This window comes from Aulonocara stuartgranti, assembly GCF_965226115.1.
Source record: "Aulonocara stuartgranti genome assembly, chromosome: 4".
NCBI classification, from domain to species: domain Eukaryota; kingdom Metazoa; phylum Chordata; class Actinopteri; order Cichliformes; family Cichlidae; genus Aulonocara; species Aulonocara stuartgranti.
This window is the reverse complement of record NC_138942.1, coordinates 18,398,672-18,426,249: the sequence shown is the minus strand read 5'-3', so window position 1 is coordinate 18,426,249 and position 27,578 is coordinate 18,398,672. Positions and strand designations below refer to the sequence as shown.

Genomic DNA, 27,578 nt, shown 5'->3' with positions numbered 1-27,578 from the left:
AATTCATCCTCGGCCCAACCCCGACCGTGTGTTCACTGTTTCACTATGTTGGTTTAATGTAGGAGCATGTAGGCGTGGACCGCCTTTTTGTTTGATTAGTTTTCTCCTGTTTTTGTTAGGTAGGGAGGGAAGTAATTGTTGTTTGGTTTAGTTCTTTTGACTAGGTAAGTTGTATTTACTGTCACAAAGTATTCATTGTGTGACGTGCTGCTCGGGGTTGGACGGGGATGGATCACCCTTTATGTTGTGGTCTGGTTGCGCCTAGACGGGCCGTAACATCATTCTTATGCTGAGTTTAAACGTCAGAACATCCTGTAATGTGTTCCTGCAACGTGATTGGTTGATTAGACCCATGAAGTTGCCAATGAGCGCAAAGCTCCCATCAGACTGAAAAATGTGGGGGTTTTTAAGGAAGGCTGATTTTGTGATTGAAAATCACTCCTCTCATGAGTGTACAGTGTTCTTTGGTTTCTCTGTCAGACACATGTGCTCCTCACACATCTGGTTTCATCACAGAAACAGTGAAATTACTCAGCTTGAGGTTTTTACAGTGGACCTCAGTAACCAACAGGTCACATCATGTTGGTTTTTTATAAACAGTCTATGCCTTCACCATGCCTCCCACTGGGGAAAAACACAGACACCAATACCAGCACATTATCCATGAAACTGAGTTTAATAGATTGTTAAAAATAAGGCTATGATACTGTTTTAGCAAACATTGACCACCATTTATGGCGCCCAGAGAAATAAATGGGACCAGCCTCTGGGTTTTGTTTTTAAGGATGAACATACACTAAGCAGACACACACCACACACTTGGAAAATCAAACACACACTGGCAGACACTCCTAAGTGTACATGTGTACTCTAAACACAAAACACGCTCATACATACACTGACATCCACCCCACCCAAAACGGTGGCAATAAACTGAGATTTAGCCGATAATATAGCAGTGTTCTCTAAAAAAAACATGCATAGCTTAGTACATGAATGAAAGTTTTTCTCTGCACAATTTGATCTCATGGTTTGTGAAAAATTTCCAACATAATGACATTAATCCATTTTATTTAACCATTATTAACAATCATGTAAACTCGTTAGACTATTCTGTTCACAATAGCCGCCTATGATACTCTGCCCGTGTAGAAAGTTACATTCTGAACCAAGATAGGCTCGATAGCAAAGGAAATAAATACTGGAATGGCAAAAACACAATATAAAGTTACTGTTTTGAAATGGACTGAAGACCAAGGCTTCACATATAAAAACAAATTACAACATCTTCTTAATGTTGGCATCCTGCTGTCAGGTTACAGTCAAATCATGAAAATACTCATCTCTTAATCAAAGTGTCTCACAAATGGATACAAAACACACACAATGCCCAAAATAACAACAAAAGAATAAAGAAAATGTGCCTTATAGGCCTGAAATCTGTGTGTGTAACAATGAAACATGGAATGATGAAGGAATCAGGAGAGTCTCTCTTTAGTGCCGTCCGATTCAAGGTGCCACACAGAAATGTTGCTGTTAGTTAAATTTGCATCATTTGAGCTTAAATCCTGAATATATGCGCGCACGCGCTCCCAAATATTTGAGTTACAAATGAAATAGTTTTGAGATACTTCTTCGTACATCCTTTGGTTACTGGGACCATCTTCCTAAAAAATATTTGTACATTTTGTTCCCTTCATACAAACAGGACACAGCAGTTTTCCTCCAAAGCGACTAACATCTAACAATTTAAAGTGCCGACGAGCTGAAGCAAACAGGAAGCACTGAGCTGGCGGCACAGGAAGATTTTCCTCACCTACGGCACGAGGGGTTTCTTCATGCAGGCTACTGCTAACCTACAGTAAACTAGTTCTTCTAACCACAGGAAACCTTGAAGTACCCAAAGTGCTTAGACATGATTCATAGAACAAAACATCAGCCTGTTGCAACTGGTGGGACATTCGAACTCCCAAACAATGTTGTAGCCTACAGCTTTTCCTGCATAAAAGCACATTTAAATATGCAACAGTGTGTTTAATGTGCACCACTTGCTGCAAGCTATGTCTCTAATACCAAACAAACAATACAGTCGAGTAATCAGCCTGATATCGCCGGTGACAAGAAATTCGATACCTTTTTATACGTTTATAACTTGCAGGTTTTTGATGCTCAGGTCTTAAAATGTTCAACACAGGAAAGACGTCGGTGCTGGTTAACACATGTAGTGCTATAGTCTGATTACTATAAAATATACTTCAGTTTAACTCAAAACTGCCTGCTCTTTATTTAGATGACTTCAACTTCAGGTAAGTGCCTTTTTTTTGTTTACAACGAAAGCCTTTTTAACGTTTGAGATACAAAGCAACAGACAATTACCTGATCAAACTGCCCATCCCACACGATGTGCTAAAAGGTAGCCTTTCCCCTGTGTGTGCACCAGCTTCTTCAACATGCAGAAGGGAACGCCTGGACGTATTCTTAAAGTTAACATATACTTCATTTTACCTATTTCAGATTCATAAACAATAAAATTTACAAAACATGGACTAAAAATAATTGGTTTTTTTTCTTTGTTTGTTTTCTTTTTGATTTCTTTACAAAGTAGTAAACTACTCAGGTATTAAGAACAAATTAAAAACTTCCAGAATGGCATGCAGGGGTTGGTGGGCACCCCTGGCATAAACACAAGAGTCTATGAAGTTTTTCAATCGTGAGAAGTCGTGACCTGCCAGACGATGAGGTGACTCCGCTCGTTCTTGGCAGGCGCCGACTGCAGGCTGGCTGTCGATTCGGATAAACCATCCAACTCGCCTACTTCATCACCTGTGGAGAAGATGATGAGTAAGGTTGCTGGATGTAGTTGTGGAATCAATTGCAAAAGCCACATTTGTACAGGTCTAGAAAGTGGTCAGGGACCCGAGGGTAAAGGGGGTTGCTGGATGAAAGAAACAGTTGCTGACTGGCTGTTAGAGGTTACTTGAAGTTGCTAGTGTGAAATTGTTTACAAAGAGCTGTATGCTGCTGTAGTGAAAATCTCATTGCCATTGGTTTCATTGCTAAAAGATCACCATGGTTGCCAGTAGTTTCCATGTTTCCTGAGTTGTCCACAAACTACTCACCAAGTGGCAGTGAAACTGTAAAAAGTACAACACAAACCAGAACCGGAGACATTTGGAACTTTTTAAATGTGTTGGTTTAAGCAGCCTGGCATAATTTTGACTTCAAAGGGAAACGTTGTCCATTTTTAATTTGCATCACAGTTTCTACAGAATAAAAAGAAGTGATTCTCATCATGTCTGTCAGGTTCTCTTCCACTTCTCTTGCTCACGGTGTACCACAAGGTTCTGTTTTGGGGCCCTTAATGTTTCTGTAATATTTGCTTTGTGTTTAACACATTTTGAGAACTTCCTGAGCATTTCTTCTTACTGCTATGCAGATGACATTTGGCTGTATATGTTTTTTAAGCACAACTTATTTCTAAGATATAAATCTTACACAAATGCTCATGCTCATTTTGAATCTCTGGTTCACTCTTTCTTAAATCACTCCAGAAATATTGTTGAGTTCTAAATTGGAAAATGATTATTCATGCCATTTTTTCTTCATGTCTGGATTAGTGTAATTTATTGTTTACTTGTCTTTTCAAAACGTAAAACTTTTTGTTTTAATGCTTTAGCACTTTAAGTAACTGCTGCAATCTGCTAGCGACCATCGCAATCATAAAGAAATTTTTTATTCAGCACCCGCTTTGAGATCAATTTCACATGGCGACAGCCTTCAACCTCCAGCAACCACTTGCCTAACAGAGATCATACATTTTTCCTGGGGACTTGAGGTTGCCAGAGGTTTGCCAACCAGTCTTTAAGCCTGTGTGATTAAGGCCTAAAGCAAACATCATACCAGAAGGGACACATTCAAGCCTTTTACTCCAAAAAGTCTAGTAAACAGCTGTTTCTTTTCAGAATAAAAACCTCTGCTGTGTATAAATATACACTTGTACATGGATTGTGTTACACCCACCCATCCTGAAGTCAATGTAGCCTTCCCCTCCACTGATGACCAGGTAGGTTTTGGTCTCAGAAGTTGCTGTGTCAGAGGATTCAGATGGAGGGTCATCAGAGCCTGAATCTGCACCACCTGGAGGTGGCATCGCCTGACCTGTGACAGTTAATTTAAAGTATGAAGAAACTGAGAACAAAAGATAGTGTTTTAGGGACTCTTTCATTCTCTTGTTACTTTAGCTACCGATTACGTTCTCATTTAATGGTTTGTTTATTTAATCTATGACAAACTAGATCGTACAATTCATATCACTGATTCAACTGTGCTCTTTAGTTCAACAAACACTCACACTCATATTCTCTTTACAATCATAGAAAACTTCACATCAACTTCAACATGGCTGCTAATTTTCCTTTGATAATGGCTAACATTACCTAACATGTTCCCACAGATTCTCTGCACTTGTCTCTTACCTGGCACTGTCACAAAAAACTTGACAGCATCCCGGTGTCCGTGGAAACATAGTTGGGCGTGAGCCATGGAGCAGTATGGCACAAAGCTGCCTGGCATTGCACAGTCTGTCACAGAGCTGTCATCACCATAGACCCGTACAGCACTGCCCGGGCGATTTGGCACTGTTCCTGTTGTTCTGTTAGCTGAAGAATACAGTAAAGTGTCATCTGCCCACTTTATGTGCTTCTTTGAAAAAAGTGCTTTCATGGATAAACGAAAGCAGGAAAGTTGGAAGGTAAATGAAAACGGAAAAACAAACGAGGTCAAACAAAAACAGGTGAAGTTAGGAAACAGGTAAAACGCCAATCAAAAAAACAAAAATGCAAGACAAACTACCAAAAGATAAAAGTAGTTACAACAATTAATACCAGAAAAACTATGTAGATACAATATCACAGAAAGGAAGTCGGCAGAAGTGTATTTAAGAAGGGATTTAAATAAATCCTCACACCAGTTATTCCAAGGTCAAAGGGCTCATATTTCTGCTATGTAGCGTGGGGCCAGACCCAGATGTGCTTTAAAGGTGATAATCAAAATAATAAAATCAGGTCTGAGCATACAGGGAGCAAAAAGAAAGAAGCTAGGATTATCTGCAAAAACCAGTTATCGCAGTTATGGCCTGGTCTGAAACCAGTCTGTGACACAGGCAGTCGAACTGTATGTAGATCAAGTGAGTCAGAGCGCAGAGGAGCCTGTCTGCTAAATTCTGGAAGAACGCTTTATTCTCTGACCTCTAAGTAAAACCTAAAGTTAGAGGTTAAAGCAGACATAAGAACAGACCCTGATTATAAAAACACAGAGAACTGTACAGCCTTCACACAGACACTGATATAAAAGAAAGAAGATGGTGACAGGAAACGCAGGTACACCCTTGGAAAAGTTTTAATATTTAAAGAGAGCAGCACTCCTCAATATCTACTGAGAGCCCAGCTTTGAAGCATAAACCCATCAAACTGCACTATGTAAGCTATGTGAGACTTGTATCCATGGCAATGCCACTGTCTTTTACAGCACAGATACGCAGCGAGAAGAGACTGAGGATTGATGGATTTTAAGAGAGAAGGTGATGCTACACAATGACGGTCCCTGAGGCATCAGAATGGCCATCTGGGAGATGAGTTGAAATATGAAAGAAGAATAAAAGGAGACGGTGGAGGTAGCAGTGAGGGATTTGATATTAAGAACACGCCGCGCATTTACGTAACTAATAGCATGCTTCAATTCAACCATATGCCAAATATGAATATATTTGTACTCAGGAATACTCAAAAATAAACAGTTTAACCTCACAACATCTCAGTTTTCCCACAGAATATTTAAATCATAAAGACTTGGACACTTTAAAATGATGAAACTAATGTTCTGCAATGCAAATAGAGCATAAAAGCTAACAGTATGTATTTATTCCTAATGCAGTAATGAGTTGAGTTCAGTGAATAAACACTGCTAAAAGAACATTTTGATGATGCATTGCTTTATGAAACAAAAGTGGACATTTAAGCAGGCAGCTGATGAGATTGTGCTGTACCTTCAGAGAGCGGGATGGAGATGATTACGCCATTTCCTGTACCCACCCACAGTCGGTTGCAGGATACGACAAGAGCGGTGATTCTCACAAATGAGAAACCCAATTTACCTGTACCTGCAACACACACAGAAGATGTTCGATCCAAGATCTGAAGAAGAAACGTTGCGACCTCCTAAACTGTTCAAAATATCACTCTACTACGTGTGTGTACAGAAAGCAAGCGCTGAATTCTACATGTATGTTGCCTTAGCGTTCATACATCAACTCTATCTAGGGATTATTTCCTATAAATGAGTGAGCATAAAACCAGAAGTCTGTTGAGATGATTTACAAAAGTGCTGATTAACTGCTAGGCAACAAACAGTTTGTATACCCAGCATCTTGCTGACATAGGGCTCAATGTCCACATCCTGGAGGTGCTGGTAGGTGTGGGCGTGAAACAAGCGTAGAGTTGAATCCAGTCGGATGGACACCCAGATGCCGTCTCCAACCCAGGCCAGCTGCCGTACCTGGCTCTCCTTCCGAGGATGAGCGTCAAAGGATTTCTGCAAGGGCGCGATAGATTGCAATTGCGTAATGTTAGAAGTAAATTGGGATGTTCCCATGACAACAATAAGGTTTAATTGGTTGAAGTTGACTGGAACAGAAAAATAACTTGCACAACATATGGTTTATTAACTTTCAATGACAGCTGTACCTCTATCCTCATGGCCTTTGGCTGGATGACGTAGATCTTGTTTCTGTAGCCGCACCAAACGTTATCGTGGACTACGGTCATACAGCGGATAGAGTGGTGGGGCCGGCCCAGATCCAGCAGATGGTAGTTGGTTAGATCCCACTGTCCGTCTGCTTGGAAGAAACAAGAAGACTTTGGCAATTTGTGGCATAAAATTAGTCGTGGCTCAGTCACACTACAGTGAAAATAAGACGGCAACCACCCTGTGACTAGCAAAAACCACTGGTTGGCTGCTGATGAACCGGACTTTTTGCTGTCGGAGACCGACTGCAAGCAGTCTAAGTTACAGACTTACCAATGCCTCTGTGGAAAATTGCTAATGTCCCATCAGCCAGTGCTACCAGGACCCTCCCTTTAACATGCCTGCAACAGGTTATGAAGACACTTTTAAAAGTATGTTTATTAGTCTATTTTTAAATGTTCATTTGTTGTGTGTGTGCAAGTCCTTAAATAAAAACACAACCAACTTTTTACTCACACTATGCTGAGGATCGAGTCTTTCAGTTTGATGGCATGAAGACATTTCCTCCACCGAGCCACAGACGAGTGGACGTACAGACTAAAGACAGGAAAGTCGAGCAGAGGAAAACTCCTGATTATCAACTAAATAAAGACATGAAAATGTATCCGAATGATTAAACACTATGACAAAAACACAGCCGCTGATAAATAAATAAACACCAAAATCAGCATGATAACCAAAAGCAAATTTTCTCCATGAAGTTACAACCTCATCAAATTTTCTCCTCCTTTTTCCCCTGAACTAATAGCTCCCTCTAGTGGCTGCTGCCTCACTTACCACCCATTCTGAGCACCGAGCCACATGGTGGGAAGTGCACTGCTCATCCTCAGGACCTCAGTCTCTGATGGGTCCGAGTCTTCTGCCAGAGAAGTCACCCCATCCTGTCTGGATCCCCTGGATAAAACAGTCCTTCATTAAGAAAACATGGAGTAAACACGTGCAGCCGAGTTTCCACAGCTGCTCTTATGGTTTCCTCTGTAAGCTAAAAATACCAGTGCTTTTATTTTGCAACAGCAAGTTTAGGCTGTTTTATTTTTAAGGTGTGTAAATTAATGTCTGGACATAATTCTTCTAGGGTTCATACATTTCAAGATTTTAAATTTGCAATTGTCATATATGCCTTAAAAATCTTAAGAATTGACTAAAGCATCTACCAATATTCACTCTCACCTCTGTGATTCAGCAACTAAGGAGTCAGTGGGTTCCACCCCGAGTGGGTCGGTGAACACGTGCTCCGTGTAGATTCCTGGCTGGTTTTGGTCAGCCCCCTGATCTTCCTCTCCTTCTTCGCCCACGCCAGCATTAGCCTCCGTTGCTTCTGTTGCCTCTTCTGCTGTGGGAACCCCATCTTCTGCTGGACTGGTCTCTCTGGACAACTCAACAGTGGGAGCTGTGGATCACAGCACAGCACAGCTGTCAAACCACACATACTGTACTCTATCTAAACATTTTTTTTAGTAGAGAACTACCAGAGGCTGAGGTGGCGCTGTGCTCAGCTGGCTGGTCGGCAACACCTGCACTAGCTGTCTGGGGAATGGCAGTGGTGCCCTCGGCTGCAGAGGCGCTATCGCTGCCTGCTGAGCCTACACTGGCCACGCTGCCAGCCAGTGACGCCGCATCCCCTTGGCTGGACTCCAGGTCTTGGGGTACAGCTTCACCTGCTGGATAATCAGTTTCCAACACACCTGACAAAACACCACAAATGACCCAGTAAGAAAAACTATTTTTACCCCAACAAACACAAAGCGTGACCACTGGACCTACCTGGCACACTGGCAATGCAGACAATGTGAGTGTTGCAGGCGTAGAAGCTGTCGAGCAGGTCAGAGGGCTGAGTGGCATCCAGAACCATAACCTTGGTGGAGGAGTGGGTGCTAGTGCACACCCACACACGACTGGACATCTCATCCTGAACAATCAGCTCCTTCTCTTTCTCCCCTTTTTCCCGATCCTTACAGCAACGTAACACATTAGCGAATCGACTCAAAGTATAAAACATAAAGAACTATCAGAAGTCACAACTGCCTCCAAAGAGCTTCTTCCTTCCTTAAACTACTCACCTTACTCTCCTGCTCCAGCTGATCCAAGCTGCTCTGAGAACCCTTTGTCTGCTTAGAAAGCTCTGATGAGGAAAATGCCCGACCCCCGGACAGGTTGACCCCGGCAGCGCACCACAGCTGTGGGACAGAAAGAGCTTGTTAGAAACATCAAAATGTTAAAATATAACAACAATATCCTGCATGTATGCTTAGAGTTGTCTATTCATTCATTTAAGCACCTTCATAGAAGCATCTTTCTGGTCCAGAGGTCTCAAGTAAACCGGCACAGGTAAGTTCATTTTGTTTTCCACTTGTCCACCGTTTGCTACCTGTGATGGTAGAACAGTCAAAACTTAAATATTGTAAATAAAGTTTATTTTAAGACTTTTAAAACCACTACTTTTAAATTTTCTCAGGTGAACATGAACACAGGGCTGGAACAGACAAAGGATACACCTTATTATGCTGCACAGGATATGCTGGCCATTTAAAATAAACGATTTCTTCTTCTAAAGCGAACAAAGCAAAATAAAAAGTGCCGATCGCATCTCTGACCTAATGCAAAGCAATTTTTTCATTTCCCACCTTGTATTTGCTGGGCAGGCTCCAGCCATGCGCAATGACTCGTCCGTCCTCCTTCTGCACGTGAGCCTTGACCTGTCTGTACTGGCTTCTCTTCTGCTCTTTACGTGATGGAGAACTGCACTGTTCCTTACTAAAGGGAGAACCACGAGAGACACAAAGCCATCAGCTGATAATACATTTTATAGACAGGTGCATTAATGAATTTCCAACTTGGTAAAATCCACAGAACTCAAAGTCACACGTCCTCATTACTTACTCTTCATTGAGGAAGTCAAATGTCTTGGACTTCTCCGTGGGGAACTGGGAGAAAGTGCTGCTCCTCTTCACCGTGCTGCCCGGAGTGCTGTACTTCGTATTGGACTGGGATTCAAACTTTACGGCAGGGGCACTGGAGGAGGAGCTAAACAGTCTGCTGAAGCTGCACGTGGCGAAGTTACAGAAAGCCAAGAGGGAAACAGAGCCGACAGGAGCGCAGGGAAAGAGCAAGGCAGGGGTGTCACCAACAAACCAGACAATCAAGGAACTACCACCAACATTTACTGTACAGTGACATAAAGCATGCTGGGAGTCCAAGTAGAGCTAAGCACTCCCCTATTATATCTAACTAAAACTTAACTAATATACACTCACCAGCTACTTTATAAAGCATGTCTGTTCAACTGCTTGTAAACAAAACCATCTAATCAGCCAATCACATCGCAGCAGGTCAGTGCATTTAGGCATGTAGATGTGGTCAAGATGACCCGCTGAACTTCAAACTGAGCATCAGGATGCAGAAGAAAGTAATTCAAGTGACTGTGAATGTGGCTGTTGTGGTTGTTGGTGTCACACAAGTTGGTCTGAGTATTTGAGAAACTGCTGATCTACTGAAATTTTCCCAACAACCATTTCTATGGTGAACTCAAATAACAACTCATTATAACCGAGGTATGCAGAAGAGCATCTGTGAATGCACAAGATGTTCAACCTTGAAGCAGATAGGCAAGAACAGCAGCAGCAGAAACCACATCGGGTACCACCTCTGTCAGTGAAAAACAGGAAAGGCTCAACAAAACTGGACAATGAAATAATGGAAAAAAGTTGCCTGGTCTGATGTCTCGAGCTGTGCTGCTATATTTAGATAGTAGGGTCACAATTTGGCTAAACACCATGAAAGCACAAAGCCATCCTGCCTTGTATCAATGCTTCAGGCTGCTGAAGCATTGATACAATCTTGTTGGATCTGAAGGCAAAAAGTGGTCCAAATCGATACTAGTAGGGTATACCTAATAAAGTGACCAGTGAGTGTGAATTTTTACAATATATAAGACAAAGATACATGCTTAAAGCCTGTTTTATTACTGCAGAACGATATCGTACTGCTTTTTGATTTTTCTTTCTGATTTTTGAGAATATGTTAAAAAGCTACAGAGGTGAGCTTACCAAGGCTAAGGATGGCAATTTAGATATTAAAATTCCGCAATAATAGAAATCAAATCTACCGACTTGCATGTGCAGTCTGACGTGGTAGACATAAGCAACACAACATGTACATATACTCGTATATGTAGTTTCCCTTTGCTCGCTATGAGCAGACAGAGTAAGGAAAACATCAAAAGGCACACAGCAGGCAGGAGACAGGAAAGTCCGGGGGCAAAAGGAGAGTAACATCTGAGCAGTTTGTCATAACAACAACTGATGCACTGCACTGAGAGCAAAGATTATGGATAAAGACACATCAAAGTTGGATCCTTTCAGAATGGAGGAGCACTTCTGTGTTAAACGGGGGTAGGGTAGGAGAGAGGTTTAGTGGGGAGGTCTGTCAAATCATCTTTACCTAATGCTGCCAATTCAATGGCACATCCCGGAAAAGATAAGAAAAAAGATGTATTTGAATATTTGAATGACAAAAAAAGTCAGGATTCAACTTGGAAGGCAACGTGGCAGCCCTATCAAAACTAAAAGACAAACAGTAAATAATGCAGTAAATCCAAAAAGACTCACAACTGCCAGATGCTGGATTTCTTTTTTTCTGAGATAGTTGGATTTTCCCTTGAAGCCCTAAAGAAGAGAAGACGACAATCTTTAACAATCTTTAGTTTATGTGTCCGGATATGTTGATATATGTTTTTTTATATGTATAACACAAAGTTATAACCCTAACAAAACATCAAATGCACTTTGCTCCATCCGTCCACCACTCATTGCTTCATCACCTGATCATCTCAGTCCACCGCACAGCTTCCTGCAGCTCCATAAGTCGCTCTTTGTACTGGTTCCTCTCCATCAGCACTCGGGCCATCTCCACTCTGGTGAAACGCTTCTTCTGAGCCGTAGGTAAATCACTCTGTACCGGCACACAATTAAACCCAAACATGACCACACAGAAATGCATGAATTCTACCACATAAATGAGCCACTCAACAGACACAGGTTACAGGACTCACCTCTTCTTCTTCGTTAGCTTTATGTTTTGCTTCCTCCATCTCCAGGCGTACTCTGGAAAATATAAGTTTTTACACAAATGTCTATAGGAAATGGGCGTAGCCAGAGTTTCTATTTGGAGAGATACCATTAGGCACTCGCCAAGCAGAGACTCCTGCTACTTAGCTCCAATAGCACAGTAGTAAAGTGTGTCAGCGAGGATTTATACTTTGCGACCAACAGTGAATTACCTGCAGCAGCGTGCTTCATCGTCCTTGTGACTAAAGACAGAAACTAAACATCACAGATTCCTCTCATAGCTCTTACTTTTTGAGTTCCTCCTCCAGCTCTTTGTTCTTTTCCTCCAGCTTGGATTTTGCCTGCAGCAAAGCCTCCAGATCTCCCTCCAACATCTCCTTCTCACTTGTCAGTTCGTCGACTTTCTGAATCAAGTCTTTATTCACCACATTCAAGGCGTTCCTGGAAGGACATTTTAGTACGTTTGTTTTTTAATCTCTGTTTTCAAGACAAAAGGCAGCTTAAACAAAGGATTCAGTGATTCTAAAACTTACACTGAAATCATGAATTTCAAAAGTCAGTAATATAGTGCTGCATGTCCAATCAGGACACAGTGATCCAAAAACCAAAAAACAGTTCTTAAAGGTACAGTGTGTAAAATTTCACCCCATAGATGTCAGTGGGTTGCAGTCAACTGAATTCTGTTTTTTTAATTATCCCAATTGAAGTGCATAATCCTAGCTAGGACAGCTACTGTAGGGCAGACATGTTTTAGTCAGCCAAGAGAGATCAAAAACATTAAATCTAGGCTGTATGCCATAATAGCCGTGGCCTGCCAGCGTGTTTCTACTACTGTTTGTGTAAGAAAAAAAATCCTCTTTAATAGTCATTATTTCTTTTAATATATTTGAATTTGATCAACACTTACCAATAAATTAGGAAATTCAAAAGTGGATATGTGTTGGTAAATACTTCTATTCTAGGTATTCTATGCTGTTATGCCTGAGTCACCTCAAAAACTCTTGCCACTGTTAATCTATCGTCAGTGTACTCTGATAGCAAAGTGACTCTGGGACCTTTTTGCTATTTTGGGTAGGCTGTCCACTGTTACCTTGTTAGCTAAATTTCCTTCACTTTTCTGTCAGTAAGCTCTGCTGTTAGCCTCTGTTAGCAGCTGTTAGCCTCTGTTAGCAGCTGTTAGCCTCTGTTAGCAGCTGTTAAAATCTGTTAGCAGCTGTTAGTGAAACATTCCTTAAACAAGATCTCACATTGTTGAACTCGGACACCTAGCGAGTAAACTCTCATACAATGTGAAAATGTCATCAGACTGTTTATCAAAGGAAGTGTTTATTAAGCCTAATATTATCTGACATAATGATAGCTTATAAACAGCTGCTGCTCTTCTAGAGAAGAGAGAGTCTAATCTGCTGACAGTAATAATTAAACAGGCATGCACATTTTCATGTGTTAGGGCTCTGACTTCAGTTCATGACTCTTTGTACCATCCATCCATCCATCCATTCACTTCCGCTTATCCTTTTCAGGGTCGTGGGGGGTGCTGGAGCCTATCCCAGCTGTCATAGGGCGAGAGGCGGGGTACACCCTGGACAGGTCGCCAGTCTGTCGCAAGGCTAACACACAGGGACAAACAACCATTCGCACTCACATTCATTTGCACATTCACACCTAGTGACAATTTGTATTATCCAATTAACCTATCCCCACAAGCTGCATGTCTTTGGACGGTGGGAGGAAGCCGGAGTACCCGGAGGGAACCCACGCAAACACGGGGAGAACATGCAAACTCCACACAGAAAGACCCCGGCCTGATGGTGGAATTGAACTCAGGACCTTCTTGCTGTGCGGCAACAGTGCTAACCACCGTGCCACCGTGCTGCCCTGACTCTTTGTACCTTTCGTGTACAAATTCACACGAAAGGACTCTTTGTACCTTTCGTGTGAATGTGCAGACATGAATTAAAAATCTGACTCCATGGCACTCGAACATCTAAGAGTTCTCCTTCACCTTTTTCTTTGTTTGTGGCTGGTCTCTAGCAACATACACAACTCAGCGATTAGGCAGAAGAGAGAAGTCCATTTCCACCATTGTATTCAAGATGGTGGGGGGAACATGGTGACCACTAAAATGTGGCACTCACTCCTATGTATTTTTTAAGGCTTAATTCTACGTTATGAGAATACATCAATATGTTAAACGACAGTATTAGATACTAATCAATGGATGTTTGTGGGTGCAATATTTTCAACATTGCTTTTTTCCTCTTAATGATCTCCAACAATAAAACAAAAACATTTAAAAAACTAAAACAAACCAAATTTAGAGAGAGTCATTACAGCCCTACAAAGGATGAAGAAGTGGATATTAAATTCTACTTACTTGGTCTCAAGCAGTTGTGAATTCTCCATAATTAGATTTTCAACTTCCCGGCCCATTCCTGAACAGAATTAAAGAACAACATTATAATTTTATCACCTAACAAATCTGAATTGAACACAAACTGGATTTGTCACTACTTTAACACTACATATAAAGAAGTACACTATTCACACTAAGAATAAATCCAACCAGGCATGACGTTGGACATGAAATATCTCCTAGTGAGATATTTGTTACTGTAGGTCTCACAGCACATGAAACTACCGCAACGCACAAACCCACAGCACAACATGTCACATGACAGACATGAGAAGAATGGAAAGAGTGGGTGAGGTCTTACCAATCAAACTAAGGTCTGAGAATACCATGCAATCCAAGCCAGGCGGAAAAAGAGTAGGGAAGAGAGAGAGAGAAATGCGGATATAGTTTGAGACAGTGAAATGACCAAAATGATGAAGGAGCCAGAGCTGAATGTGTAGCTGCTGACTCCACAAGCAAAAAGGAAGAGATGCTGTAAAATCTCTAAAGATAACATACATTTGACATTTTCGGCACTCAAGAGAAGAAAAGTACAAGAGCAAAAAAATTAATGAAAAAAATAAAAGCTGTATAAAGATCAATTAGGCCAAAAAAGGAAGCACTACACTCCATCATTCATGCACCAAAATCTTTTTGAAGTAGTAGGCAGACGAAAATATATTAATGTACCCTAATATAAGACGCAATGAAGAAGAACCTTTAACAATGGTGGATGTGGAAAGAATGAGTAATGGGTAAAGGTCAAAGGAACTTTACAGAAAAATGTTTAGCTAAGGAAAGGTTGGAGGTCATACACACCAGAGTACTCCACTTGGATTATGGACAAAAGCCAGAGAATGAGACACGGGAGAGAGAGAGGTGATGTTAACATGGGTAGATGGCTAACACTTTGTACAACAGCTGGACCAAAGCAAGCGGTGTAGCGTCGCAGAAAACAGCTGGTGTTGAAGTTACAATGAATTTAAAGAAAGTAGAACAACATCTGCTAGTAAAGTATCGAAGTGGGAATTCAGCAGATCACCTTTACGACCTTTTAGAAAGAAAATAAGCAGTGATTATAAAGAAGTATTCAGGCTTCTTACAGAATCATTCAGCATGTATTTCACCTCTGGCTTTTAAGATTTCAGTATTTTTTCTTTACATATCTGACATTGAAATGTACACCTTTACATAGTATATCTGTCAAACATCTGAAAAACATCAAAAATGTAGCTTTTATGTGACCTTTTCTACATAATACTCTCAGACTAACCAATCCACGTTTTTTCAGTCACTTTTATGTAAAGTTTTCACTCACCTAAAAGATCAGCTCCTTCGTCCACGTCCCCGATGAGCCCGGTGCCTGCAGAGGACAGCTCTTCAAACAGGGAGTCTGTATTGCGGTCAAATGCCATGTTTTCAATGCCTTTAGTAGGAGTGCTGACAAAAGAAAGAACAATAGGAGGTCATGTTTTTTGCCTGATGGATCTTTCATTTAAAAAAGAAAAACACCCCCAAAAGGTCCTCTTTGTATTACCTGCAGGGTCTGTACCCAATGAGATCCATGTCCAGCTCAGGGGTGGACTCAATGATGTCCTTCACATCTGAGCTGTCTTCATTTTCAGGCTGACCTGCAAAGCACACAAGCATAGATGATATAGATCAGAAGGAAGGATATGCAAGTAAACATCATAATGTTTTTGTGGTGTTGTTTTGTAAACCTGAACATAAGAGTATTAGAATATGTGACCCTACCTACTGATATGCTTCTGGTCCCTGGAGCAGCTTGCACCTCTGTGCTCTTACTGTTCCCATCTTCCCTCTCCATGTCCGAGGCAGTGGTTGACATCGGTGTGGCCGACTTGGAGCCGGTGAAGTCTGATAGCTCATCCTGTAATGAAAAGTGATTCATTTACAACAACAAAGCGATGCCTTAACTGAAGCTGTACCAAAATAGAAAATAAACCAAAGATAGAGCTGACACAGAAACAGAAGCAGCAAGAGTCCAATTTCTCTCCGCTCTTACATTATGTAGAGGGCACTTTTCACAAAGTAAAAATCCTCAACTACCGAGCTTTTTTTTACCAACTTCTTATAAGGTGAAAGAAAAAAATCACACTTACACCACAAAGATCTGACACACTATCCTATATGAGATTATATTAGTGAAATTGGAGCACAACAAAACACAGATAATCACATATAAATGAAATATACTGGAAACACTAAACGTTGCGAATGGACTGAGGAGAGCTTTCTGGCTGGATGCAAAGAGACAATATGAGCAACACAGAAAGTGGCACGCAAACACAACGTCCAAAAAACACGACACAGACTGCAGAAGGCTTCAAACAACATTTACTGAACATAAATAAGGACAACAACAGGAGCTACTGCTAGTTTACTAAACTCTAGTAAACTACACAAATCCCACGAAAATCCAAAAACTAATAATACATAACTACAGCAGTAAGTGACAGATGAAATGTACGCTAATGTAAAATGAGTGATTAGTAATGTTTGAAGAGCTACATAAATACAGCAAAAATAAAGTCAAATATATACAACTCATGCATTTTACCCAAAATCAAAAACAAACTGAAGGCCAGATGCAACCAAGCTGCTATTGACTTTTGCACATTAATAATTAACCAGCTCCATATGTGCACTTTTATTTTGAAAGATCCCAATGAGGCCTTCAGACATGGTTGCATATAGCACAGCTGGTCTGTGACGTGAGAGTCTACAAATGCACAAAGCAACGTGTTTGAAAAGATGAAACAGCATAGTGGAGCAAACTACAGAAGCCCACACACACGCAAACATAAACTGTGCTGCGCACGGCCAGTGCAGGAGCGCTGCTGCTCGTACCAGCCGCCACTCATCCAACTACCTTGCAGTCGTCTGCCAGTGAATTCCCCCAAGTAGAGTCCTGCGCACTCTTACCCTCCCTTTCCTTTGGGGGGTCACCATAGTCCAACTGCTTGGGGGAGGGGGAAGAGTAAGAATGCAGCTCACAAGTGCAGAAGCAGTTCAACAGAAATGCAAACACCTCATAGTGTGCATGTCTGTGAAGTGAATGGGACAGTTCATACATACAAATAAGCATGTGTGTGTGAGTGCATGTGTGATTATAGTTTATAGATCATCAACAAGCAACAGATGAGTCTTTAGTCAAGTCAAATCAGCGTTTATTGTTTTGTAAATCTCTTTCCTACGGTGGCCCTGAGAGGTCAAATGCACTTAAGCAAATATCGTCCAATAGAAAAAATGTTGCAGAAGGACAAAAAACACAACAGAAGTTAAATGAAACAAAACTGAAGTGTTTCTGGGGACACAATAACGTAATTGTGTGATTCTTATAATGCTGCAGATACATGTTCACTATTAACCGCTAACTGTTAGCTTGTCACTTTTGTGAGCTTTTGTTCTTCCGTTGTGTTATGTGTGCTTTTGTCATTTTCAGTGTTAGAGTTCTTGAAGTGCAGTGCATTTGACCTCTCAGGGCCACTGTACTTTCTGTATAGAATCAAAATAGGTTTTGACTAATGACATGTTGCAAAGCTAAAACTATTTGTGCAGGAAGTCAGAAATAGTAATAGTAAAACAATTGTTTAGTTATGAAAAGTACACAAATATATTTATATTGATTCAATTTTTTTCAGTTTTTGTATTTTATAATTTCAGCACTTACATATTACATTACAGTAATATTACATATGAATCATTTTAATTCTTTTGTTTATTTAAGCGCTCCCCTTGAATGAAGTAAAATGCAATGACGCAGAAACATAATTATGCCAGTTTCAGAGCTAAGATGAAATGGTTTTACTTAAATGACTAATGTGGAAACTAGATCATGGCCAGCACATGCAGGTCATTAACCTGTCGTTTGCTTTTCGCTCACCTCTGCAGCACCTCGCGCTCCCATAAATAAACATGACATCGCTCCTGAACTCTGACGCCATGTTTGCATATCAAAGACACCCATGTTCAAAAGGCGGTGGCTTAACAATAACCGCCCTGTAGCTCTGATTACATAAGGCCCCATCACAATCCAGCCAGCCTCTTTTTTCCTCCCTCTCTCAGTGACTGGCTGCACGCCATACAGCGGCATCATTCCCAGAATGCACTGCGCCGCAGAGCTGGTGTCCCAGTTTTAACAAAAACGCAGCAGTGCAATGTAATAACATTGTCACCCTGCAGGTTCTGACTGCCACAGATACAAACACCGCTGACATGCCCATCAAGTACCCAAGTGACTTTAAGGAGCATCAACACCATTATATTGTGGATATATATAAAAAATATATTTTTGTTTCCCCACTTAAAACACGAATTAAATGAACTGTAAATACTGAATAAAATAACACATAAAAATGTGTTATTTGTACCTGCAGAAAACGTTTATAAATATTCATGTGACACATTTAATGATCTCCTCTGATTGCTACACCAGGGGAAGTCTGCATATTCATCAATGGCTAAAGAAGAGTCTAGAAACAGAGGGCGCCTTGTTAGATGCCTGCATAAAAAACACATAAGCATACCCGAGCCTTATCAAAGGCTCTCTATTTATAAATGGACTCGAAGCTTAAAAACCCTATTCTATCTTCTATTTTCGACCTCTGGCAAAACCACCACAAACAGGAAATCCAATTAGAGCGATCATATCATTCTCCATAATGCCAGTGTTTTTTAATAATACAGCAAAAGCACTAATTAAATAATCAATTATTAATTTTCAATTTGAATCAAGTGATGTCATTATTTAAGATTTTTCATTTCACTTGCTTTTCTTTTATTTAACATGACCTGGACGACAGCCTTCAGCTTATTTATGGAAAAGATGCTTTAAGAAGCAGAAATTAGATATGTTGGCCTTTTACATCCAGACTTCATAGACGAGGCATGAATGTGTCTTCTACACATCGGTTTTCTGGCTGACATAACGTGGCCTGAACCAGACACAGGTTTATTCTCTAAGGATAGATCACAAGGTGGGTACGACCCACACACCCACCTTGAGACTTGTGTTGGAGCGAGGCTGCGATGAGTCAGTGAACCTCCAGCTCTCTGTGCCCAGTGTCTCTGCTCTGGCCTGAGGATCTGGGATGAGCAGAGACGCTCCGCCAGATGATGGGAAGATTCCCAAAGAAAGAGGTCGCTCTCTCCTTGGGAGATTAAAAAAAAATTATAAAACGTCCCTTTTTATTGGAGAACAGACCACAAACGCTGCCTGTCGATGACGTGTGATATGAAAGTGGCTTGGCAAACAAACTTATGCGCTCTCACCTGACTCGGCCGACTGCGCTCGACTCGGAGGTCTCGCTGATCTGTTGCATTTTGATCCTCTCCACGTGCTCCATGTAATTATGGATCATCTGCAGAATTCAAAGCAAAAACACCCAAAAGGGAGCTAGTTAGTCATGACCACTGTTCAGAGTTACGCTCCGCGCCTCCCTTTCTCTCTAACCTACCTCTGTGTGCCGCTGATGGAGGGAGTTGTATTCCTTCTTCAGGTCCAGCTCTCGTTCTTCTAACCTGCCAACTGAAACAAAGGAAGGCCCTCATCAGTCTCAGCTACTTTACAACCAGCTTATAGACTTTAAATCACTTGTTAAATACTTCAGAACCTCACTGTCACATTACTGTAATTCTTCAACGTGATCATTAGGTTTTTGCATGTGTATGACAGTCGTACGTAAAAAGGCGTGCAGTTTTTCTCTGCTATGCAGTATAGGGGGGCTGGGGGTGGGGGGGGTAATCGCACCCAAATAGTTTTCAGCACTGGGCGCCTTACGAAGTGACAAAAACATCTAATCCCTTATTAGCACATCAGGTTTAGCCTAAGCCACGCAGCGAGCTGCTGCAACAGACGGGTTTAAAGCTATCGGATACTATCAATTACAACAGCTAAAGCTTCTGTGTGTTGTGCGATGATGCCTTGCCAGTGTGTACTTTGACACTATCGAGCAATTTTATTCTGCAGTCATGAGTCATCACATTCCTAGATCCCAGTAATAAAATGAAGAAAGAAAAGCTGTGCAGGGGGACAGCTGAAGCTTCTCGCAATCCTTGATGAGTGTGTGAGTGTGAGTGTGTGTGTGTGTGTGTGTGTGTGTGTGTGTGTGTGTGTGTGTGTGTGTGTGTGTGTGTGTGTGTGTGTGTGTGTGTGTTGTTTTATAAAGTAATCACTGGGTGGAGAAGAAGCTGAATGTAAGGCCATAAGCCTGACTGGATTTATGAGTCATTTAGCCTAAAATCCTGAAATGCATACCAAATGAACAGTTTACATGTCAAAAAGCAAACAGCATCATCCACTGTGAAGCTCTACACTCAAAAAACGTTTTGGCCGAAATGCTCATTTTAACTAACTTAATTTTGTTACATATGAACAATTTAAAAGGTTAAATTTAACAAATCTGGTCTGATTAAATTTGCTTGATTGGTAAACATTCAGTTTATACCAAGCACATTCTTCTTAGTGATTCCATATTAATGTTGAATTATTTGAATAGGTAAACCTTTGATTTTATTTGTTTCAGCTGCTTTTATTCAAAATATTGCTTCATGTTGACTGAAAGTTAAAAATCTTTTTTTAAGTATAAAGCATGACTTGTTTAAAACTTCCTCATCAGGCTGTTACTCTGCTGGATGCTTTATTAATCAATTAAATCTGAATTCCCCAAACTCAGCTCCAATCTCTTAATTATTGATCTTTTCCGTGTCAGGCCAGTGAAACTAAAGCACTAACATTATCTAAGCTATACTGCTGTTGCCTAACTTCTTGCTGCAACTGCGGCCGTTTAACTCAGTGGACTCGGATTTAAAGCACCTCAATGAATGAATGATTTACCATTTACTGGGAGTGGCAGCAAATTAGCTGAACCTACTGAGCAGGAATCATTCTCTCAAACAGCAATCACAACAAAGCAATAACCGATAAATAATTCACTTTTGATTTTCCACATCACACCAGCCACTGGGATACTTATGTTTGCCTTGTTAAAGCTTCTGCTGTAAGTCAGATTCGGAAAGAAATTCCTGTTTTCTTCCCACTCGCAGCTTTGTGTGAATGAATGATTTGCTTTAACCAGCCAGCTACTTAGTCACCAGATACTGGACCAGTCATTGTGTGAATCCCCTCTTTTTTTCTGACAAGACAGAATGTATGAACCAATCGCTTCCCCTCTACCTCTTAATCCACCCATAAGATGGGCGGGTAATGTACTGCCGCATTAGGAGGATGGGAATAACAGAAATCCTTTAATCCCATTACTGTTACCCCCGCAAAGATGAAGAAAGAGAGCGTGAGAGTCTGCATAGTTAATGTGTGCATACATATCAAGCCATGAGAGGAAGGAGATAGTAAGGGAGTGAAAAATAGACTAACTGCAGGAACTGAAACAGACAGAATTATTTATAATAGCGATGAGATTTCATCTCAGCACATGGATGCTGACAGACATGGAAGTTTTTTTTGAAAGCACGTACACAATAATATAAGCGCATGTGCATGAATGTGTGTTTTTGCTCACTCTGGTCTGCATAGTTCTTGATTTTGAGCTCCAGTTGGCGGGAGTGGGACTCCATCCGGTCCACATGGCTCTGCAGGTCCTTCTTCTCCTGCTCATGAGTGTCTTCAAATTCGATGAACTTCTACACACACACACAAACACAGTTTTGTTGGACTCACTGACACTTAATGCAAAACATAACAAAGCTGGTTTGTCAGCAGTCTGATCTTGTTTGATGCTTGTTTTGCAATACGAAAAAAAAAGACGCCGTTCCTAAATTTGGGCGTTCTATTTTTACATGACAGTAATGAAACCAAATGAGGAATTCTGCCCCACTGCAAAATGCATGTTTGAAATAGTAATTTGGTCACTGTATTTAGAATAAAAACTCTATTATAAATACAATTTAGTTGTTTTACAGCAGCGGTCCCCAACCGCCTCGGACCGGTACCGGTCCGTGAGTCGTTTGGTACCGGGCCGCGAGAGTTGAGGCTCAGGTGTGAAATGTATGGTTTTCAGGGTTTTTATCGGTTTTCAGCGTTATTTTGTTATCGTTTTTATCGTTTACTCGGTTTTCCTTGGTCTTTTCACGTGTGTTATGAATAAATCTTCTTTTTTTCGGTACCGGTACTTGTTTTATTTTGTTGTATTTATCCGCGACACCTTAAAGGCCGGTCCGTGAAAATATTGTCGGGCATAAACCGGTCTGTGGCGCAAAAAAGGTTGGGGACCGCTGTTTTACAGTATTAACATTTAGGAAAACTGATGTGACGCGTACAAATATAACTGTGGCTTCTGAAAATGAAGGACATATCTCTGGATCCCTAAAAGTATTAATGGTCCTACGACTGTGACAGATTATCAAATGTGTCTTGAGTCTGATCTGCAGTGCCGCTTCCTCCCAGTTTCCTTATAGGCCGGCCTCTGAAAATGCACTTTTGTTTATGTGTGTGTATCAACGTCCACATCCTGTCCAGCTTAGCAAGCCAAGGCCCTGACGTGGCTCTCTTCCTTCCTGTGGGCACAGGAATCTTACCCTACTTTGATGTACAAGCAGATGCAGGAAACTTCCTTGCAAAGACATAATTTAGCTTATACTCAGTGATCGACCCAAATGACACTCTTTTTCATCAGTAGCAGCCTGCTTGCCGTGGTTTTAAGGGAGTCGCTACTGTGTTTTTGAAGGTATGAATTACATAGAAGTGAAATTTAAGGTAATTACTATGGATCTTAAACTGGAAATCTACTAGTAAATTAAAATAAAATAAAAGTAAAAGAAAGTGGTAGAAATATGAGGAATCATGAAAAGTTTCAAGCATGAACATTTGCTGACATTCTCAGTCTTCCATATTAGCAGTACAGTAGTACCATAGAAGGCCTGTTTCTTCCAGGATTATTCCTGTATAAAGGAAGTTTTTCCTTCCCACTGTCGCCAAGTGCTTGCTCAAAAGGCATTAATTTCATTGTCAGGGTTTACTCTGTATTATTGTCCAGTCTTTACATTACATCAACACCAGAACTCCAGAAACAACCAATAAAATTAGTTTAGTTAATACTGCCCAGGGATGGCAGAAGGAAATTAGCTAGTAACTAATAAGGAATAATAGAAATAATCAGTCACGCTGGACCTAAGATAAAGCAGTAACTATGTGTGAGACAATTAAAACACCAGCTTCCTGTTTGTGAAGATATGATAGAAAGTATTCCCGCAGCAAACAACATCAACAGTGCAGATCAGACACACCCAAGAAATTTAAAGATGATGCAAATAAGTTTTAATGGGCTGAACTGCTGCCTTAGATGTAATTAAAGTTAAAGATATTCTCACAGCCGTCTGCTTTATTCTGCTTCATTTTTCAAGATTATCTTCAATTTAAATCAGAGTTTAGTGGAAACAGGCTCGCAAACACATCACAGCAGACAGGAATGTGCTGCTATCCTTTTTTACCTGTTATGAAACAATGAAGGAGCGGGTAAAAGGTGTCATTAAAAACGACTTCCAAAAACAGAAATGTCACACCCTTCATCGGTCTGATAAAATGGGTGGGAAGGAGGGCAGTCTGTTGACACTGAAACCCAAGACAAAAACAAAAGAAAAGCAGAAATGAAAGCTGAAGGATGTTCCCCTCTTCTCACAAAGGATCACATGACCTGGAAGTAACACTGTGCCTTCCCAGGAGGCTCAGCGTACCCCTGCTCACTCCTCCTCGGGGCTTTAGATAAAGAGTCCTGCCCAGGAAACCGGCTTATTGTTTCTGTGTCTATTTAAAACACATTATACTGCAAAACAATGCAGGATACAGCAGTATTGTCACTGTGTATACGAGTGTTTGTGGCTGCTGTGACCAAGGTGCAGCATCACCCACTGGATGGAGGTTCCACAGCATACCGGGCTGCTTTTCCACTGCCCCTGAGCCACAGAGGCCAGCTGTGACAGAAGGTCCGAGTCACATCGCTTCACCCTTCATATTGAGGGCTCAGGGCAGATTGACCACACACAAACACACACACCCTGCCAGAAACACGAAATCCAGGGCTCCACTTTTGCTGCCAATGTGCACCCACTCAGATATCACATCCTAAACTTTAGAAGCTGTGTCTTCATAGGCATGGGCCTACAAAGTAAGTAATTATTGCACAACAACAGTGTTATAACCTGACCGCTTTGGAAGATGTGAACATTCCCCAGCTGTGAGAGTCTGTTGTAAATAATGAGATCCGAGAGCATTACAGGAAATGTAGGTTGCAGGTGTTTTCCAGCTCTAAATAAAAACTTTTAAGTTCGGAAGGACTGTAATGTCAATTTAGACTTTATTTTTTGTCTCTTACAAATTACCCAAACTTACCCAAAAGTATGTTTATAGCTAAATTACTGGAAATCTCCTTTAAGTAAATATAAATGTATATTTCTGATATTTTCCAGGTGTTAGATATCTGAACTGTGGTCATCTATCTGTGCACACAGTATTTTCTGCATATGAAGATAAGAGCTTAAAGAAGTAACACTGTTGTGCAGGATGTTTGGCTTTGCACATGCATGAATGATGGAAATTATGCTGTTTAGTGATGTAAACATCACTAAGAGTAGTTTGGTTAAAGCCGTGGTGGGATTTTCTGTGACATTTTATGCCTCACTGTTATTCCACAAGCTCCATCCTCTTCACACTGATGTGTTTTATAAACGTCATATATGTATTTTACAGTTACAGTGATGGCCCAAAACGCTGAGTCACTTCACCTGCTGTTTCTGACTTCACTATCTGATGCAATAGGACATCATATGTGCATTTGCCAGGGATGTGGCTTTGATGCGTTGTTTCATAGATAGACACAGTTATATGACAGATCATCCCGCAAGAAAACAGAGCCAACAAGGAGACAGGGCCATTTCAGTGAGCCGTTAGCATGACTCTGCCTTGTTTACATCCCCACTGAACACCATGGATGCTGCCAGGCCACGTGTATAGGTTAATTCATCGCTCAGGGATGCTGGGAGGAGAAAGCACCTGAGGCAGGCTTCATTGCCCTCCTTTAAGAAAAAAAAAAGGATGCTGAATGTTGATATTTTCCTTCCCCCTCTCTTAGATCCATTCAGCTCACCTCCTCTGCGTGTTTCCTCAGCGCTTTCTCCCGCTCGTACTGGGTGATGAGCTGCTCGTTGTCCTCCTTCAGCAGCTCCAGCTCCACTTCGTGCTCCTGGTTCTCCGCGAACACGGAGTCCAGGTTCTCCAGCACGGCCACCACAAGCGGCATCAGCTCTTTCACCACGTCCTCGTCGTATTTACCGATAAGCCTCTCGAACTCGCGGTAAATTGAGTTGGCCAGGCCCGACACCCGCTCAGACATCATCGCTGATGTCCCCGGGTCGTCCTGGTACACAACTCCGTCTTCCAGCTCCATTTTTAGTCCTCTTCCTTTCAACTAACAGGACCAGTTTTTTCTCCGCCTTACCCCGCCACTATGAACGCCCGTGTTCCTTAAATAAAGACAGCTTTTCTTTAATCAAACGGACACATTGAGAACAGCGTACGAATGTACTATTACGATGCAAGACAGGCTACGTGGATTTCTTCCTATTTTTTCCTCGCCTGTCCCGTGCTGCGTTCAAATGCTCCCCCGAAGCTCCCAAATTCCTCAATCACCATGAGAACAAAACCACAAGGATCAGTTTCCAGCCCTTGAAGACCCAGAAGTAGCGAAAGATACTGTTTATCTTTTGAAAATATAGCACAAACAATATTATATAGACACACAACACTGTATTTTTTCACATTAAATGTAAACAACAAAATGTTTTTTTCCTGTAGCTGATTGAATTTAGAAATGTAGACGTATTGTTACACTGCACGATAATGACACGTTTATCTTGAACATGGAAGGAGACAAACAAATCCAGGCATTTTATTTCGTCCAATACAACTTGTAATTCCAACAATTCTCATAGTACGTGAAGCAACTATCCAACAGCTGAGTTGTTGACCAGACATATCACGTGATGACGTCACATCATGCTACCGGCGTAAAATTGTTGGCAGTTTTATGGAGAAAAAGTCGCCTCGAAAGTTTTCTAAATAATATGATTAAAAATAACTGAGGTTTAAAAAATGTGCAAAGTGATTTGTGTGCAACTATTTAGATAGTGAAAAGTAAATAAATATATTATAAGATTCTGGGTAATTCCCCAGCTGTGCATTAGTAAAATAAAAAACATAGGTCTGCCTATATACGTTTCTACATACACATAAAAGATGAGTGACATACCATGCAAAGTACTATGGAGAGAAATTTTCCAGAAAAGGGTTACAAATGCCAGGGCTCTAGACTAACTTTTTGCCAGGGTTACACTGGTGCGCTTTTTTTCTTAGCTGCACCAGCACAAAAGTTTTACATGTTCACTTTTTTTTAATTGCTGTCCATACAGACAATATTTATTTGTAAACGATTAACTAACAATCTTATCAACACAAAGTTCTGTATTTAAAGCACAGTTCTACAAGAAAGGTGAGTTACTGGAAAAGTGCGTGGGCTTGCAGTGCTTAAAGTGGCACTCTTTGGCAATATTGTAGACAATGTTAAACTTAATCATCATCTCGGCCTCTGACAACCTGTTTGCTGCTGCGTGCCGCTGAAAGGCACTGAGAGGGGACACTAGAGCAGTGCATTTATCGCAGCATATAATGTGTTTTCTGGATACTCTATGCTCTTTCTGCGTTCGGAGGTTGATGGCTCTGTGTCAGAGCACTGGCTATGAATTTCAAACAAATCAGGTCTTAACTTAATGAAAAAGTTATCAACTAGTGATGTGTCGGTCGCGAACGAATCGGCTCTTAGAGCCGAATCTTTGAAGTGAACGACGCGAGCCGGCTCCTTATTGGGAGCCATGTATTTTTTTTTTTACTCTCTCACCCTCTCTATGACACTTATTTTGGCTTCACTTCGCACATGAGCGAGCAGCGGGGGGAGGGGCGGTAGTTACACTGGCAGTAGCACAGGAACAGAGCAGAGAGAAAGAGAGCCAGAGACAACAACGTCACATTAGAAAGGTATAGTAATCATCCACAACTATTATCAGTTGCAGATGATAAAGGATTCAGAAAGTTTATTCATGCGGGCCCATATGACAGAGAATATGCATGTTCTTTTTGTTTTCATATTTTAATTTATATTTAATTGTGTTGTGGTTTGCAGTGTTTTGTGTTGTTTCACTTTAAATTTGCTTAAAAGGAAAAAGCTTAAAATTTAAATAGTTAAAAGTTGAAATGTGAATAGTTGTTTTTTTGTATTATATAATTTGTT

General features: G+C 41.0%; 1 protein-coding gene across 8 annotated transcripts; it reads right to left on the bottom strand.

Moving 5' to 3' along the window:
• Positions 1-657: 657 nt before the first annotated feature.
• On the bottom strand, positions 658-25,899 carry spag9a (sperm associated antigen 9a). 8 transcript variants are annotated; one of them, XM_082531016.1, is made up of 31 exons: positions 25,383-25,899; positions 21,804-21,924; positions 19,743-19,813; positions 19,558-19,646; positions 19,286-19,436; positions 17,156-17,242; positions 16,018-16,153; positions 15,800-15,893; positions 15,581-15,702; positions 15,082-15,093; positions 14,245-14,302; positions 12,156-12,308; positions 11,852-11,903; positions 11,621-11,751; positions 11,409-11,465; positions 9,682-9,843; positions 9,426-9,555; positions 9,080-9,169; positions 8,862-8,978; positions 8,566-8,752; positions 8,271-8,486; positions 7,972-8,191; positions 7,579-7,695; positions 7,258-7,338; positions 7,075-7,142; positions 6,741-6,892; positions 6,417-6,588; positions 6,044-6,157; positions 4,476-4,658; positions 4,021-4,158; positions 658-2,823 (listed from the first exon to the last, which is right to left on the bottom strand). In XM_082531016.1, the coding sequence occupies exons 1-31, from the start codon at positions 25,680-25,682 to the stop codon at positions 2,705-2,707; spliced, it is 3,900 nt and encodes a 1,299-aa protein (XP_082387142.1). In that variant the 5' UTR covers positions 25,683-25,899; the 3' UTR covers positions 658-2,704. The 8 variants fall into 8 exon arrangements, with proteins under 8 accessions (XP_082387142.1, XP_082387141.1, XP_082387147.1 ...); XM_082531015.1 differs by lacking the exon at positions 15,082-15,093 and adding an exon at positions 14,585-14,599; XM_082531021.1 differs by lacking the exon at positions 15,082-15,093 and adding an exon at positions 14,585-14,599 and having other exon boundaries at positions 6,741-6,889.
• Between the last annotated feature and the right edge of the window lie 1,679 nt (positions 25,900-27,578).

Bases quoted from the DNA above. Each gene is read 5' to 3' on its own strand.
- spag9a (XM_082531015.1), bottom strand. From the start codon at position 25,682: ATGGAGCTGGAAGACGGAGTTGTGTACCAGGACGACCCGGGGACATCA. The intron at 11,904-12,155 runs GTAAGAGCTATG...TATATTTTCCAG, and splicing joins CTGGAGGAGGAACTCAAAAA to AGTACGCCTGGAGATGGAGG. The intron at 8,192-8,270 runs GTAGTTCTCTAC...TGTGATCCACAG, and splicing joins CAGCGCCACCTCAGCCTCTG to CTCCCACTGTTGAGTTGTCC.